Source organism: Prosopis cineraria, unplaced genomic scaffold (genome assembly GCF_029017545.1).
Source record: "Prosopis cineraria cultivar Desert tree isolate PC_DT_omini unplaced genomic scaffold, ASM2901754v1 PC7, whole genome shotgun sequence".
Taxonomy (NCBI): Eukaryota; Viridiplantae; Streptophyta; class Magnoliopsida; order Fabales; family Fabaceae; genus Prosopis; species Prosopis cineraria.
Genome location: NW_026555338.1, coordinates 35383596 through 35399884, shown reverse-complemented (window position 1 = coordinate 35399884; position 16289 = coordinate 35383596). Strand labels below are relative to the sequence as shown.

Genomic DNA, 16289 nt, shown 5'->3' with positions numbered 1-16289 from the left:
GTTTTTATTGTCTAAATTAAAAATAAAGAATTGAATATGTTGGAAAAATTGGACATTTGAAATTTGTTAGATTAATAAATTTAAGAAAAGCCTGGATCCACATTTTGAAAGATATCTCTGCACACAATTTTAGTAGTGGTAGCATATCAATCTTATTTTTTTATCTCCTCAATATATATATATATATATATATGATTTTATATATAATTTTTTTTGTATGTTAACTGAATCTAAATAGGATGTAATTGAACCGGATGCTTGTGTAGAGGAAAGATGCGAGATTGGTTACCAACGGTGTTTAGTCTTCCTTCTGAATGTAATGAATGATCGAAATTTATCGTTATTATCTCCAAGGAGAGAATCTTCAAGATTTTGCTTGACAATCATTGATTTTTTTTAAAAAAAAGTAAAAAAGAAAATTCCCGCTGAGCGGTTAGTTAAGATGATTGACTATCATTTGCCAGTGACTCTTGAGAAGTAGAACTCGTAAAAAAAATTGGAGCAGCAATAGGTGCAGTTATCATTATCGTTATCCACACAAGTGCAGCCACTGGTCGGAGAAATCTCAATTTATGAGATCAAAGTTTATAAGTTACAACGTACAAGATCAAGCTTCCCCCACCTATTACAGTTCAACCTTTTCTCGGCCAAACTATTACAGTTCAACTTTAAAGTTCAAACCTAACAACCATTCATCCGCACCAAAGTCGGTCAACCCCTCTTTTTGACCCGATCGTTAGCCGTCAACACGATGAGGATCACATCAATATCATCATATATTATCTCCGGCGATTTTCGCGCCACAGATCAGCCCTGACCCCAGCAATTTAAGTACATAACTTTCCGAAGAGAATCGTCGGCTTGCCTTCGTCGGGAATCGACATCACAGTTCTCCATGACTCCTGGAACATCCGATCCCATCATGCCAGACAAAGGTCTAAGATCCGACGTGTCTCCGGCGGAGAACAACCTTCGCCGGTTTTGCTGAATGGACTTAAGGCCGGTCTTGCACTTGTGACCGGGGTCCGTGTGACCCTGTGCTACGGCCACCGTCGCGGCCATCCAAACACGGCTTAGGTAACTCATTTTACTGGCGTATGAAGATTTCTTCACGAATGTAACCCGAAAGCGTTAGAGAATATTGTTTCCGAATTCTGAGATTGAGAGTGGAAGGAGAGGGAGGAGGCACTGTCATTTATAGAGTAGATGATAAATTAATAAGCACTAGCAAAGGTCGAGGTGGCTCCAGGATTAGGATAAGGTGCGGTGGGACCATTGTATTTTCGCCTTTTCAGAGCCGTCGATACGTCCAAAGAAGAGATTATCGGGAGATTATCTCGATACCCTCTGCCTGATGAGATATCGTGAGAATACCATAGGGTCAATTGCGCGTCTGAGGAGACAGATGGCGAGCTTATCCTTAGGGACGATGATGACTCGTCCGTGCGTCGCTCCCCACACCTACTCCGCTTCTTTATCCATCTGGGTCCCACTCCATTATTCGTCTTTTGGGCCCGGACTCCACTCCACACTGTCTTGGCTCGTCTGTGAGGACGATCAATGATTCAATTCCCTGGAGGGGTAGTTTTGTCTTTCTAGTGTTGATGGATTTGATGAGTCAGGCATGCTGACGTGACACGTGGAAGTGTCAGGGATGGGCCGCTGAGCCCGAGATGGGCTGGGGATGGAAGTCACGTGCAGCCATGCGAGTCATGTCTTTAGCAATAAGGGAGGCCCAAGGCCTAAGGAGGATGAACTTTGACTCCAATCAATGCAACTACAGCGGCTTATATTAACGTCCAGGATGAAAAAGAGATCATATACGTAAGAATGCAATGGATGGGAGAGACACTCTGAAGCCGCTGGTTTCTCTATTTTTACCTTTTCGGCTTCAAAGCCGTGGACTGGATGAGCCGTTAGTTTCAAAATAGAGGCCATTGGTGGTGTTCAGCTCCAAGAGGATTGTTGATATAAGCTTACTTTAAGACGAAAGCAACAGATGTCTTGAAGCCATCGAAAGCTTAATCTGGTGGGAACCTCCTTATCATTTCCAGCAATATTGATGATATTATTTTACTTGGGTTACTTATTTTTAATTGTAGTTTACAGCATAAAAGACGATGCTGGTTTGCTCATTCTCTTTTTTCTCTTCCTTGTTCTCTCCTCCTCCTTTATTCTCGAGGAAGTAAACTATATATTAGGAAAAATGTCTTTAATTTGAAGAGTAACAAATATAAAAGCAAATGTTTTTCTTTTTATTAACAACATACAAACGAATCATTTACATAAAAAAATTGAACTTCGGGTCTCCCTTGTCTTTTCGACAAACTGTAATATACATGTATATATGTATGTATGTATGATCTCCACAAATTAACCTAAGGATACTTATTTGAGAAAATCATAATAAAAGATCATAGTATCATATTCAAAAAAAGAATTAAAAAATTTTAAAATTACTCTGTAGAATCAAAGAATTAAAATGTAATTAAATTTGCTATAAAATTATAAAGCTATTACTCATTTATTTTTTTCAAAAAATCCCACACTGTTATTGGAATGCCAACTTTGACCGCAGAAGGGCTTTGATTCCACAACCTCTCAATGACCAAAAATATTATTAGCCATTAACCTAACAATACTTCTTAATTACATAATGCAAACTTTTATATATAATATCAACTTCGTTTTTGCTTTCCAAGACAATACTTATAACAAACATAATGATTAATTATCATTTTATAAATAACTGCTTGTTAAATTATCAATGAAAAATTTTAAAAAATTTAACATGCATTGGCTTTTATAAATATTTACTTCTTTTTATTATTAAATGTTTACTTGTTAAAAGCTTATATTAACTTGTTATTTTATTAAAATTTACTTGTAAAATTATTTTAGAAAATAAAAATAGATGAAAATTACATTTGTTTAATAAGTTCATATTAGTAATTTAATGAGTAGTTATTTATGAAATAAAAAGTCTCGTTACTAACTTTGATAGTTTTTCTTATTAATTTGATAAGTAAATTTTTTGTAAATAAAAAATTCACAAAAGCTATTTTACAGGAAAACTTTTGATAATAAAAAATAAGTAAACCTTTTATAAAAATCAATGCATAATGGTTTTTATAAAGTAGTCTCTTTTAGTAATTTATCATTACTAACTCTAACAATTTTTTAACAATTTAGCAAGTAAATTTTATCAAAATAAAAAGTTTATGTAAGTTTTTGACATTTAAACTTTTGATTAAAAAAAACATTTATAAAAGCTGATACATATTAAATTTTTTTAACAAGTCTAATTAGTAATTAACAAGTAGCCATTCATGGAATGATAAGCAAATTACTAATGAAACTTGTTAAAAATTATTAAAAGAAATTATCAAAGTTAATGACAGAACTAGTCATTTCATAAATGATTATTTGTTAAATTATTAATGAGGATTTTTTTAAAAAAATTATTATGCACTAGTTTTTATGAAAATTTTACTTATTTTTATTATAAAAAATTTATTTGTAAAATAGCTTTTGTAAACTTTTTATTTTATTAAAATTTAACAAATGGGGACTTGTTAAATTATTGACAAGTTAATAAAAAAAGTTGTTAAAGTTAGTAACGAGGCTTGTTATTTTACAAATAATTATTTTTTAAATTATTGATGGAGACTCAATGAAAAAATTATTATGCAATGATTTTATAAAATATTTATTTATTTTTATTACTAAAAGTTTGCTTGTAAAATAGATTTTGTGAACTTCTTATTTTACTAAAATTTACTTTGCAAATTAATAAGGGAAATTATTGATTTATCATTTTACAAATAGTTTCTTCTTAAATTACTAATGAAGAATTGTTAAACAAATTTAATTTCCACATGTTTTTATAAATGTTTTCCAAAATAATTTGATAAATAAATTTAATTAAAATAACAAGTTAACATAAGTTTTTAATAAGTAAACATTTATTAATAATTAAAAATAAGTAAACATTTATAAAAGTTGGTGCATATTAACAAGTAATTATTTGTGAAATGATAGCTAACCAGTAAATATTTAATAAGTATTGGTTTGGAAATTGAAAATAAATTTGATAATATATGTATATATATGAGTTTGCATTACATGATTAAGAAACAACGTGGGCTTAGTGGTTATCATTTTTACTCCTTTGATCACCTTGGAAAAAAAATAATTTCTCATCCTCACCAGAACTTCGGTGGCCAGCGTTGGAGCTTCTGCCGTCGACAGTGCTTCAATGTCAATAGATGACTTAAAAGTAAATACTAATAATGAGGAGTGGATTTGTAATTTCAGAATGAATTTTAATTACATTTTGATTTTTTTCAGTCTTGATAGAATAATTTTAGAATCCTTTGATCCTTTTTTATGAATATGAGACTAAAGTGGTCATTTATTATGAATTTCCCTACTTATTTCACTCCAAAATAACATGCATCATTCAACCAAATGATAGTCAAAATCTGGATCCCAACCTAAACTAGAAAGCAAGCAATGCATGCCGGCTACATATCCTATTGGGAATGACAGCTAATTTCCGACATGGATATTTTTGCGAGGCAAAACTGTCCACACTATATGGCACGAAAATAAGGTTCAGTTCTGTCAAGATTGACAAGTTCATCTGAAGAAAACAATGATACAAACTATCCACAAATTGTGAGAGATTGCGCGAAAATTCAATAAATTACTGCCGCTCAGTACTAATCCACTCGCCTACACATGCATGCCAGAGCAATACCCACCCGCCGCCCCAAAAAACAGAAAACAAAAAAAGCTTTCGCAACAATGCTTTGAAGCCCCAACTTTGCCGGATCAGTGGCCGACGAATTCAACTTCCTTGACAGAAAATTGCTGAAAACTAAGTGCTCAACTAAAAGTAACATCACTTTAGGCTAATTGACGCCTTCAACTTGTTGTCGCGCCAGGTATCTTTCTCTTCTTTCTTTCTACAAAAAGGTACAGGCAAACAATAAATTAGACTGAATGAAAGAACATCCAACCGAAGCTATACTAAAATGGGGAGGGTGGAAAAGGGTATATGAGATCAATAAGCGTCTGACCCATTCATCAATGACTTTCCCGACGCTTTCTGGACCTGTCTCCTCTGGTGGCTTCTTTCGTGCTTCCAGTGCAGCCTCAGCCTCAGCAAGGTGTCGCTTAAGTTTTTCCATGGCCTATCAGAAACAATGTATAATCTTTTAGAAGCTTCGTATTTGCTTACATAAATGGCAGAAGGTCACATGACATATTCGGGATTATATCTTACAGGGCTAGGACGTTCAGGGTCGAGGAAAACAACACGCAGAATTTGCTCCACCGTTACTTGATCCCTTTGCTCTTCAAACTGCAAATAGGATCATACGACAAAATTTTCAGCATCTGAAACATTTGCATTCAATTGTTGTACTTATACTGAATCACAAGTAGTGTAGACTACCTCATCCCAAGTTTTTTTTTTTCAGACTCTGTTTATGTTTATACTGAATCACAATGAATTTAGCAATTCTAAGAAAGTCAAAGAATAGATGTCATTCTGTTTATGTTTATTTGATTTCAGTGAAATTTCCAAAGTTTTGACCTAAATCCCTGGAAAGAGGCCGATAAATTTATAAGTAATCCATTCCGATAAAAAAACCTGATTCAATCAATAATACTATATACAATAATGAAAACTCCAAGCTACTTCAAAACAAGAAGTTCAATTTAATCTCACATAAACAAGAAGGAACAAAATTATGAAGATACATGCCAGAAGCCACGGAAAGGACTAACAATTAAGATGCATTACCAGTTCTGGTACATACTCCATTTCTCCTTTCACTTTTAAGCTCATGATTTTAAACTTAACCTTGCTCTTTTGATCAATCAACTTCTCATTGTTCTCTGGGGGCTCCACAAACTTAAATACTGCCAAACAAGTTCAACCTTTATAAGAAAGATCCCACTCGTGAACAAAAGCATAGTTGAACTTAAGACAATTGTGAAAGGATAAATTACCGGTGGCGATTATACTTTCACCAGGTGCAAGTATACCACCAGGAGGGCGCATATAACAACTCTTAGGTGCAGTCGTTTGAAACTGACAAAACAACACGCCTCAGTCAATGGTGACACTAACAGTGTTTTAATTTGATAGATGACATATAGAACCAGCAACCAGAATATATTGGTAGCACATAATTATAATCAATATACTAATAGGCTTTCGTAAAGAAATCCAAATAGGAAGTTGATATTGTTTAACATGTTATGCATTCTATAATCCTTCTATAATCCAGGTATATCAAATATTTTTACGAAACCCAGATGTTTGTCAAATATATCAAAAGTTTTACAAAAAAAATTCCCAGTTGTCGCGGTTGCCGAAGCAATCAAGATACATTTTGACCACATATTTCCTTTGCGTCGGTAGAAAAACAGCCAAAAGTTTCCCAACGTCGTGTCAACGTCGGTACGATTGACTCAGCAGAGTAAGTCGTCGAATGATCATATGGCATATGCATAACAAGACAATGCTAGAAACTAAGAAAAAACATTAAATAGAGAAATATTCCCCCACCTTGAATGCTACACGAGACTTGCAAGTGTTTTTAATTGCGATTGCGCTCCTTACTTGCTTACCCGGTTCATCTTCAACAGAATCAAAACAAAGTCGCATTAAATCAGAAACGGGACCAAGCCAACATCTACCGCAAAATTCTAAGCACCATACTCTATCAACATTTTTTGTTTCTGCCAATTAGAGAATCCATGGACGATGATGACAAGGAGGGAGCTCATAACATAATTCACAAACGGGTACATTATTCCTAAAAATTAGGAACAATTCATTCAATGTAAATCAGCGAAAGAACGAGAAAGCAAGTCATAAAAGCTTGACACTACCCAAAGAGAAATTGAATAGAACCAAATCTAATAAGACAATGAAGCTCAAAGTATCTAAACAAACATGATTCCCAAAAAACATACAGGGAAAGTAGAGCTTGTTGGGGGGATCAAGACGGAGCCTCCTTCTTGCAGGAAGCAGAGACTTGGCCACAGACGAAACCGTAGTCGAAGCCTGATGAGCCGATCTATCAAGAGATTGAAGACTGTGTTCATGCTGATGGACATTATTATGCACAGAAGATGTGGAAGAAGAAGACGAAGAAGCATGGCTCGTTTGCCAAAATGGCATTCTACAAAAACTCCAAACCTTCGCGTCAGAACCCGATTTCTCACTCTTCACTTCCATTCTCCGTGTCGCCCGATACTGCGTCTCAAAGCTTCTTACGGAGCTCTGAACTCGGTAATATTTTTCAATTGTTAGCGTTTGCTAAAGCGCTTTGACGTAGTAGTAGCCTGAGCAAAACAAAGATTGAATAAGACCATTCGTTATGTCTGATTTACAACTTTTGCGCGTTTTGTCCAAAATGGTAGTGCTTACCTTTACGAGAGAGATACTTTGGTAGATGAGGCGGTTGGGATGGGCTTGGCCTGAGTGAATGTTACTGCTCAAGACGAGATGGATCTCAACGCGGGGAATTTTCTGAATTTGATTTGTCCGTTTGAGGTCCGACTGTTTTTTCCAGTTGGTCTCGCTCTCCCCTCCCTGCAATCATTTGCTTCTCCTTTTTAAGATTTCACGTAATGCTTTCCAATGACTGAATTTGCTCTGTACAAAAAAATCATGTTACGTGAATTGGTCTAAATTTTTTACGATTCTTGGATATATCTTATAATAATATTACTATTATTTAAGAATCTAGCCAGCTTTTGTTTGCTGCCAATAATTTAGAATCCGTGCTACTCTAATTGATCTGTACCTGTCTGCTAATTTGTTCATTCACTCACATGGGTGATGGGTGCATCTTTTTTTGGACTTTTTTGCTAATTTACCAGCTGCAAATTCCGTAATTTAAGTGGTGAAAATTATAAGATGACGCCAGGAAAAGCTAGTCAGGATGATTTTAAGCTTGCTGGTTTTTTAAGCAAAGAAACAATTAAGATAAGAACAAAAATAAAATCAACTTGGCTTCAAATCTAAACCACTAAAGAAGAAAAAATAAGGGGGAAAGGCAGTGGATCTTTGCTTGCACTGAATTGACGTTTACTTCCTGGCTTTATTTCTTCCCTTCGTGATTCGCTTTGTGCTTTTAAAAAGATGTAATCGTTTAGACGCTATGCCCTAAGGCACAGTATGCGCTATAATGTTAGAACATTACTTGCTTGTGGTGTCATTAAGCAGGGTGGCATCGGAAAGTCCACTCATCTTGATTTGCGGTCCTATCGCAGGGGGTACCTTTTCATCAATCCCTCTAGTTTTTCTTTAGAAATATTAAACCATTCTGAATTGTTTATTATTTTAAGTTTCAATTACAAATTTTGCTGACATATAATCAAACATCCACTGCAAAGACCAACTTCTTTTCTCCTCAAACTCCTCAAAATAATTTCCTTGACACACAATAGTATGGTATGGCCCCCCTGGGGCTTCGTTGCCAGACAGATTAGAAAGGATTTACAATTTTTCTGTATCCGTATATGACTGCTTTCACCTTCCGTAGTTACGCGTGAATTCCCTTGACACTTGAAGGGTTCTGTTAAATTTTAATTGGGTATAATAAATTATAAAAATAATTAATTAAGTAATAGATAATAAATTTTAATTATAATTGATTATATTATAACGCAATCTATTTAAATAATATTTTTTTAAAATTAATTTTAACAGAATTGAAGATGTTTGGATAATTTAATTAGAATTAATTTTTAACTATATAAATTACTATATAATTTAATTTTTAAATATCTAATATTAATTTTTTAAATATATAAAGTTTAAATTTTATTAAGAAAAAAAAGGGAAAAGAAGAGAGTTTAATTTTATTTTTATTAAATAATGTGTTTTTTTGTAATTTTTTGGGCCTTCCTTTATAATTTTTTCCAAAGCTTTTTGATAAACTTTATGCGAATAGAGAGAACTTGCGAAAAAACGAGCGTCCTAACTCATAATCAATTTTCAACCATTTTCAATTGTTTGGCTAACTTCTCGTATTAATCAATTTTTTGCCTCAAAAATCAATTAATGAGGCAATTCAAATAAGCACGAAAATTGCATCATAACAAGAATTTAATAAATATTCCCTCCATTTTTATTTATAAAAATAATAATATTTTTTATATAAACAAAATTACCTATTTTCTCTAATCCTATTTATAAAACAAAAAGAAAAAATTTTTTTTATCTCATTTATAAGTCACCTTATTAAATTTTTATTGTAAATTTTTCTATTTGACCTCCATTGAATGCTAAAGATAAAAAATATATTGTTAGAATATGTATATTTAATAGAAAAAATTAACTCAATGGTCTTAAAAAATATAACTCTCGTAAATTATGGATGAGGTTTTTAAATATTTTTGAATATGGCCCATCCATAAAATCAATTAAATGTATTTTTATTTTGTATCTTTAAATAAATTTATGATTAAAACATAATATATTTGATTTAATTAATTTTTGGCTGATTAAATCTTTTACTTTTATTATAAAAAATCGTATTGTGCGTGCTTTCCCTTTGATTTATTATTTTTGAATATTTTTTCATTAAATTTTTAGATCTAATTTTCTTATATCATCATATTCATCTCTTGTACAGTACTTTTTTTCATTAAAATTTTTGATTTAATTTTTCTAGATTACCATCTTTATCGCAGAGCTTTTTATCTCTTTCCCTCTTTGTTCTTCCCCAGATATTATGAAGAGGACGTTAGACATTAAAAAGAAAACTCCATTATTGATCTGCGATGTTATATCATTGATATACGGTTGTATATAAACGATAAACAAATTGGTAAGTTTTCACTGATAGAGCTTATATATTAGTGATATATAATAGTATATCATTAATATACTATCGTATATCAACATAACCAGACAATCAAACATCAACTTATTTATAATTGATATATAGTCATATATCAATGATGCAATATTGCAAATCAGTAACACGAAAAACACATAATCATTTTCTTAAAATAAATCAAACAAAATCTCAAGAAACCCTTACTTAAACTGTGACTTTTGTAATAGAGTCTGGTTGAACTTTCTCACCCTGAATCTACAGCTTTAGTGTGGCTTTATGTAGAAGCTGCAGTTTCAGACTTCCTCACCTTGTATTTGTGATTTTTCAACCTGAATCTATAGCTTCCAGTCTACCTCGCCTCGCCCCGCGTTCTTGTGGTCTCCTGACTAAATCTCTAACTCCGTTTATTCATTGGTGTAAACTATTTCATTGTCTACTGTCAGTTTCTTCACCATCATGATCTAGAGTACAGTGTCTCTATGTCTTTGAGTGGATGAAAGGGAAACTAATGTGAAAAAGAGAAATCAGGGTATTGTGATGTTTAAGAGTAGTTTTGCCTTTTGTATCAAAGGTAAATTAAAAAACGACCATTATCTTAATTTAAAAAAAGGTTGGTTATTATTTTTATTTAACTATATAATATTGACTAAATTTGCTAAAGCCCCTATTTAATAAGGGTAAAATTAAAAAATTATTAAATTTCTAGACATAGTTAATGAGTTTTGAAGTTTTCATTGATTATGATAAAACATGTTGGAAGTGTCTTATAAATAAGATTAAAGAAATATTTTAATAAGTATTTATTACAATTTTTTTAAATTATCTCTCATTATTTATATTGATAGGAAATAATGAATGCATATTTACATTGATTAACATAAGATATTTTAATTTAATTTTTTTTATTTCAAATATAATTATTATAATTAATTAATTTTTTTAAATTAGGTGATTTTTTTTTCCTGTGTATAAAATGAGGGGGAGTGTGCTGTCTGAACTTCGTGTTTGCCTAGCGCTCTAGCCTCCCGCGGGTGAGCCAAGTAGAGGTTTATGGATCAATTTATCTGATGTCCACATTTGACAGCGCGAGCTGTGCTATACCATGGGTTTCCATAGGGACCCAGCTCATAACTCCTGTGTTTTCCCTCGACAATTTGGGGGAGATCATTGATGAAGTTGGAGAAAGCTCATTGATCAAAGCAAACGATTTTGTATTATAAATTATTATGGGCATATCGAGGACAAGATCTCTCACTCCATGACTCCACACCGGTTCCTTCCATCAAGGCCTTGCTGCAATACCAACACATGCAGCCACTTTCCACGCTCTCCTTTATTTGGAAGTGCTTTTCTCTCGCTCTTTCGCATCAAAGACAATGATAATTGTAAACAATCTTGGCAGGAAGGGGAATCGTCAATTCGATCGAGTCGGGTGTCTATTTGACGAAAATCGGATGCGCGTGGTTTCTTTCATATAGTAGTTGCAGAATGATGTCCAAGTTTGCATTGAGCGATTTGTTTGGTAAAAATCTGGAGTGTGGTTTCGGCCAGTATCGCTCGACACATGGATGGAGCTAGAATGATAAAACCGCAGAAGGATAGTCGCAGCACAACGAATCGAAATTCATATATAATCCCCTTTGCCTCCAAAAGGAGTGGTAATCTTCGTTCTTTGACCTGAAATTAGTGCCAGTAAATCAAAACCGACAATTTACGAACTCAAATAGTCCTCCAAGGCGAGTAGATTCCCTTGGTCTTGTAATCACAATTCAGAATCCGAGATGTACCCATCGACATGTCACCGTACACAATCCCATACCCTATAAATGGCCTAATAAATCTGAAGCCCATTTAGCTCGTCTTTTCTGTTAGAGCTCATAAGAAAAATAATTAATTGAATTAATGGGATTGCCGTCTAGTTGGGACCCCAGCAGCTCAAGTACATGACGGTCCGGACGGAATGCTCAGGCTGCGTAGCCTTGTCATGTTTTAGTCGGGTGGAGGCCATAGCATTGGAGGAATAAGAAAGTTTTTTGGCCTGAGACAAGGATGGAGCATGGCTTGTGAGACGGTGCTGAGCTGACCTTAAAGCGTAATTCCATCTACAAAGACCTAATCCTTCAACTCCTCCACAAATCCAACGCTAGCCGCCACGACCCAAGCTCTGCTTGCTGAACTCATTGTAGATGACAGGAATCCGATGGTAGAAAACTCGGAGAGGATATGTGAAATGCGTATGACGGAACAGCAGTGGATAGGTTTGCTATATAAAGGCGTGGTTTGAGACGACGAAGAATTCGAAAACCAGGGGCTAAAAGTGGTTAAGTCTGTGTTTTTCGCTGGCCTATTTTGGTGGTTTCAGAAGCCAGGGGAGGCTAAGGAATTTCCCGAGTTAAATGCATCACATGCTGAATGCTAGGAAGGGGAAGAAAGGGTTTCTCCATTTTTATTTTTTCTACTTTCCTCGTCTCAATCATTTATATTATTTTATTAAATAAAAAATTATAATAAAGATAAAAAAATGAAAAAACTCCTCTCCAAAGTAGGACCACGTGTCTCTGTGTCACCTAGTTGGTTAGAGACGGCCAATGAGACACTTCCACAAGGTTTGCTTATTTCAATTCCTGAGACGCTCCAAGTCCCACTATTTGTCGTTTTGTTTTTGTAAGTTGGATTTCGCACTTTGGATCGAATGATTTAATGCCAAAACAAACAAAATCGAAGCATATTAATGTTTAATATTCATTCAGGTGCCCGGATCGAGTCACTCGGGTTTTTATTATAGTACTACTGTCATTTTCGTTTCATGCTATTTTTATCATTATGTTGTACACTTCAAGTGGTATTTCATTATTAAAATACTAACATATAATTTACCCAAAAAAAAAAAAGGAAACTAACATATAAACCCTTCTAGCATCAGAGACCACTAATTATTTCTTTAAACTCTACCGTGGATTCATAATGAAAAGGGTCGTGATTGAAAAAAGGATCCTCTACTTCACAGCTGCCTGTGAGTTTTTGACATGCTCAAATTGCCACGCACGTAGTTACTGGAGCACAATGCCTGGTTGCAGGTCCAAGACTCAAAATTCACGGAATTCTGGAACGGTTTGCGTAAGCGTCTTCTAGGTTTCTCTTTCTTAAGGAAAGATTCTACTCAGCTCGCGCGCGCACAGGCTTCTGGTGATGATGAAACGCTGCTGCGAGAGAAGCGTACCTGTGAAAGCAGAAAATCCTTATAAAAATTCAAACGAAGTGCGTGATTAAAACTGCATCGATCTTTATATTTGCATCAAATAACAAAATTTGTATTTACATCAATCTCTCGTACATAGAGGACTTGCATACTCCCCCACCCCCTAATTAAACAAGCATCAACCTGGTCAATTCAACTATTTATCCACGACAAGAGATCTCATCAGGCACCGTTTTCATCGAGGCGAAGCTTCAAGAAACTTTCAATTCCTTTTACAAAAAATCTTCTTTAATTGGGACCCCAGCAGCTCAAGTACATGACTTTCCTGAGGGATTCCTCTGATTGCTTTGCCTTGTCATTTTTTAATCTGCTGGAAACCATAGCAGGAGAGGAAGAAGAAAGCTTCTCTGACTGCGACAGGGTTCTAACATGGGTTTTCATGTGTTGCTGGGCTGACCTTAAAGCATGGTTCCACCTGCAGACGCCCTGATCTTTCAAGGCCTCCACAACCCCGACACTAGCTACTACAGTCCAAGCTCTGCTAGCCGAACTCATCTTGCAATTCTCGGGGACGACCGAAGAAAACACTCAAAGTCGATATGATAATTTGGCTTTGTGAGAGACAGAGGACAGTATCAAGATTAGTTATGTTTTGGATTTGATGAAGTGAATGGAGTGAAGATGATTGTTACTTATAGTAGGAAACGTGAAGATGCCAACAAAATGGCCAAAAGATTGGAAAAACCAGTGGGTATGAGCGGTTTCTGGTGGCAGGAAAAGCCAGTGGTTTTAGTAGGTGATCATTAATCAGGAGCAGTGGGCACTCGTACTCATCAAATGTGTCCCTATCCAACGTTGGAGACGTGTAGGACCACTCCGCGTCATACAATGTAAGTTGCAACCACTGGCTTCAGTAAAGAGTAAGATTTCTTCACATAGAGACAACTTGGGAGAGATTTGTCTTCTGAAATTGACTGTGGGGCAGCGAGGCCTCTTGTTTCTTGATTAATTTCCGCGGCATCAAATTAGCTTCTGGATTAAATTCAGAAAAAGTGGGTGGACTCAACATCAAGATCTATAGTAGCTCTCTATGCAATTTGCTAAATGCACCTGAACCGGATGTTCTATGTTAAATCCTTTTTTTAAGATATTCCAGATGATGAAACAGAGGATGGAATTTGATTTCTTGGAAATACTGCATGACATCTAGGATTAAGAAATAAGAACCGGCAATAACCACGTCCGCAGTCCGCAACGCTTCTGCTCCAATAAACGTATTAATATGCAAACTAAAACAAAAGAAGAAGAAGAAAGAAGAATTAATATTGTCAGGTCAGCAAATTTTAATGTCTTCAAAAATCTATTCTGGCAGAGATGCCAACACGCGCGCGGTGTGTTTGTCAATTGAGGGTACTGAGGATAATTGAGCTCCATTGGTATATCCCGTACTACGTTTGATCGATCTTCATGAGATGTTAGATGTAGCAATAATGCCGTTGACAACATTGCTCTTGCTATGCAACATTCAGTTGAGCATAAAATACATCGAGGGATTCTTTAATGCTGTAAATTGCAAGACCATAGAGGTTTCTTATTTCTTTTAATTTTGAGTTATAACTTACAAATTCAAGCATACAGATTTCTATAATAAAAACTTTAAATTTAATAACTATAATTGGAAAAGTGATATTTAATTTTACACCATCTAAGTGATTATTTTTTGAAATAGCATAATTAAAAGAATTTTCATCCAATCATATCAAAAGTCCCACTTTCTAAATTATTTGAACTAATTTAAATAGTTGATTCTGCAGTGTAGAAAGTATTTCGTTGTATCAATAAATTTTTATTTTGTATAAATTGTCCATTTTGGAAGCGACAAATTAATTTCTGTCGGTTTTCAGATTGGCCCAGTCTCTAAATTGTGATCAAGCTAAACTTTTTTATACGTAATGTATAGTACGGATAACGGGTATGGGTATGGAATCCAATCTGCTTCTGAGGTAACATCATCCTTCTATACAAGGTTTCCTTGTTTGTAAAATTTACAAGAATTGAGTCCTCAGTATTATTAAAATTTAAATATATTTTCAGGTTTAAAAAGTATTTATAAAACTACTTAAAAATTGTCCTTCGATGAAATTATTCTCCACATTAATTAATAGCGGATTTAAACTCTCCATTTTATAAACTATAGATCAAATTTTTATTAATTGGATAAATCTTTATTAATTCTTTTATATATAATGTTTTGATAGGATATAACAACCAAGTGTCTATTTCCTTGGATAAGAAGACAACCAACCGTTGATTCATCATCCATATCTTATCCTATTGCGAGTACTGTAATGTAAGCTATACGCCCATACCAATACACATAATATAATTTATGCATTGTTAGCTAATACCACGAAATTTTAGAGCAAGAGGTTAATTAATTAGTGTTAATATAATTTCAATGAATATATATTTTTCTTATCTCAATTTTTAAAAATATTTCTAATGGTGTTTTAAAATAAAAGGAAGGGAGAATGACAAAGAGGTCTCAAAAGGACCAATTAATTTAAGTTAAGTCCCAAGTGTCAAATTTTAAAAATTTATAAATTTATCTCTCAATTTTACAACTGCATTGTGATAAATTTGTAACTTATTTTTTAAATTTTAATATGATTGAAAAATAAAAAATATATTTTTTCTATTAAAATTTAAAATATAAGTTGTAAATTCATCACAATAAAAATGTAAAATTGAAAGATTGAGTTGCAAATTTTTAAAATTTGACATTTAGAATCTAATTTAAATTAATTAATTCTTTTGAGACCTTTCTATCATAAATTAAAATAAAATGAAAGGAAGACGTGTCATTTTCATATTACACAATAGATTTAACTTTTATAAATAATGCCACTTATTACAATTTTCCTATTTGATACTTTTACCTGGATATTGATGCGAGGAGTTTTTATGGGAAGTGAACGGTAAGCAAGTTATTTAATTGATCGCTCTAAAAAATAACGGACGTATGGAAAGAAATGCAAATGATAAAACTAACATATGCCACCTATAAAATATTTGATGAATGAGCATGAGTTCACATAAGCTGGAAATTACGGTGCATGCGGAGATAGAAAAGTGAATCCTGCGTGTGAGCATTGTATATATGGTGATATGAGATGAGAGTTAAGGTTTGAGTTTCACATGCAAATACTCACAAGGTT

General features: G+C 33.9%; 3 protein-coding genes across 4 annotated transcripts; all 3 read right to left on the bottom strand.

Moving 5' to 3' along the window:
- Positions 1-496: 496 nt before the first annotated feature.
- On the bottom strand, positions 497-1175 carry LOC129314832 (uncharacterized). Its single transcript, XM_054958271.1, has one exon. The coding sequence runs from the start codon at positions 1084-1086 to the stop codon at positions 808-810; it is 279 nt and encodes a 92-aa protein (XP_054814246.1). The 5' UTR covers positions 1087-1175; the 3' UTR covers positions 497-807.
- A 3395-nt stretch (positions 1176-4570) lies between these two features.
- On the bottom strand, positions 4571-7654 carry LOC129315150 (vesicle-associated protein 4-2-like). The gene is made up of 8 exons (XM_054958711.1): positions 7451-7654; positions 6994-7365; positions 6584-6654; positions 6022-6103; positions 5813-5931; positions 5291-5368; positions 5085-5198; positions 4571-4970 (listed from the first exon to the last, which is right to left on the bottom strand). The coding sequence occupies exons 2-8, from the start codon at positions 7256-7258 to the stop codon at positions 4917-4919; spliced, it is 783 nt and encodes a 260-aa protein (XP_054814686.1). The 5' UTR covers positions 7259-7365; positions 7451-7654; the 3' UTR covers positions 4571-4916.
- A 5043-nt stretch (positions 7655-12697) lies between these two features.
- Positions 12698-13743, bottom strand: LOC129315193 (uncharacterized). 2 transcript variants are annotated; one of them, XR_008594411.1, is made up of 2 exons: positions 13192-13743; positions 12698-13092 (listed from the first exon to the last, which is right to left on the bottom strand). XR_008594411.1 is itself a non-coding variant. In XM_054958761.1 (1 exon), exon 1 carries the CDS (start codon positions 13624-13626, stop codon positions 13360-13362), a length of 267 nt encoding a protein of 88 aa, XP_054814736.1. In that variant the 5' UTR covers positions 13627-13743; the 3' UTR covers positions 13136-13359. The 2 variants fall into 2 exon arrangements, 1 of the variants encoding a protein (XP_054814736.1); XM_054958761.1 differs by lacking the exon at positions 12698-13092 and having other exon boundaries at positions 13136-13743.
- Positions 13744-16289: the final 2546 nt, after the last annotated feature.

Excerpts from the sequence above, each read along its gene's own strand:
- LOC129314832 (XM_054958271.1), bottom strand. The coding sequence starts at position 1,086 with ATGAGTTACCTAAGCCGTGTTTGGATGGCCGCGACGGTGGCCGTAGCA.
- LOC129315150 (XM_054958711.1), bottom strand. The coding sequence starts at position 7,258 with ATGGAAGTGAAGAGTGAGAAATCGGGTTCTGACGCGAAGGTTTGGAGT. Across the intron at positions 5,199-5,290 it reads ACCCTGAACGTCCTAGCCCT|GCCATGGAAAAACTTAAGCG; the intron begins GTAAGATATAAT and ends TGTTTCTGATAG. Across the intron at positions 4,971-5,084 it reads GGAAAGTCATTGATGAATGG|AAAGAAAGAAGAGAAAGATA; the intron begins GTCAGACGCTTA and ends ACCTTTTTGTAG.
- LOC129315193 (XM_054958761.1), bottom strand. The coding sequence starts at position 13,626 with ATGAGTTCGGCTAGCAGAGCTTGGACTGTAGTAGCTAGTGTCGGGGTT.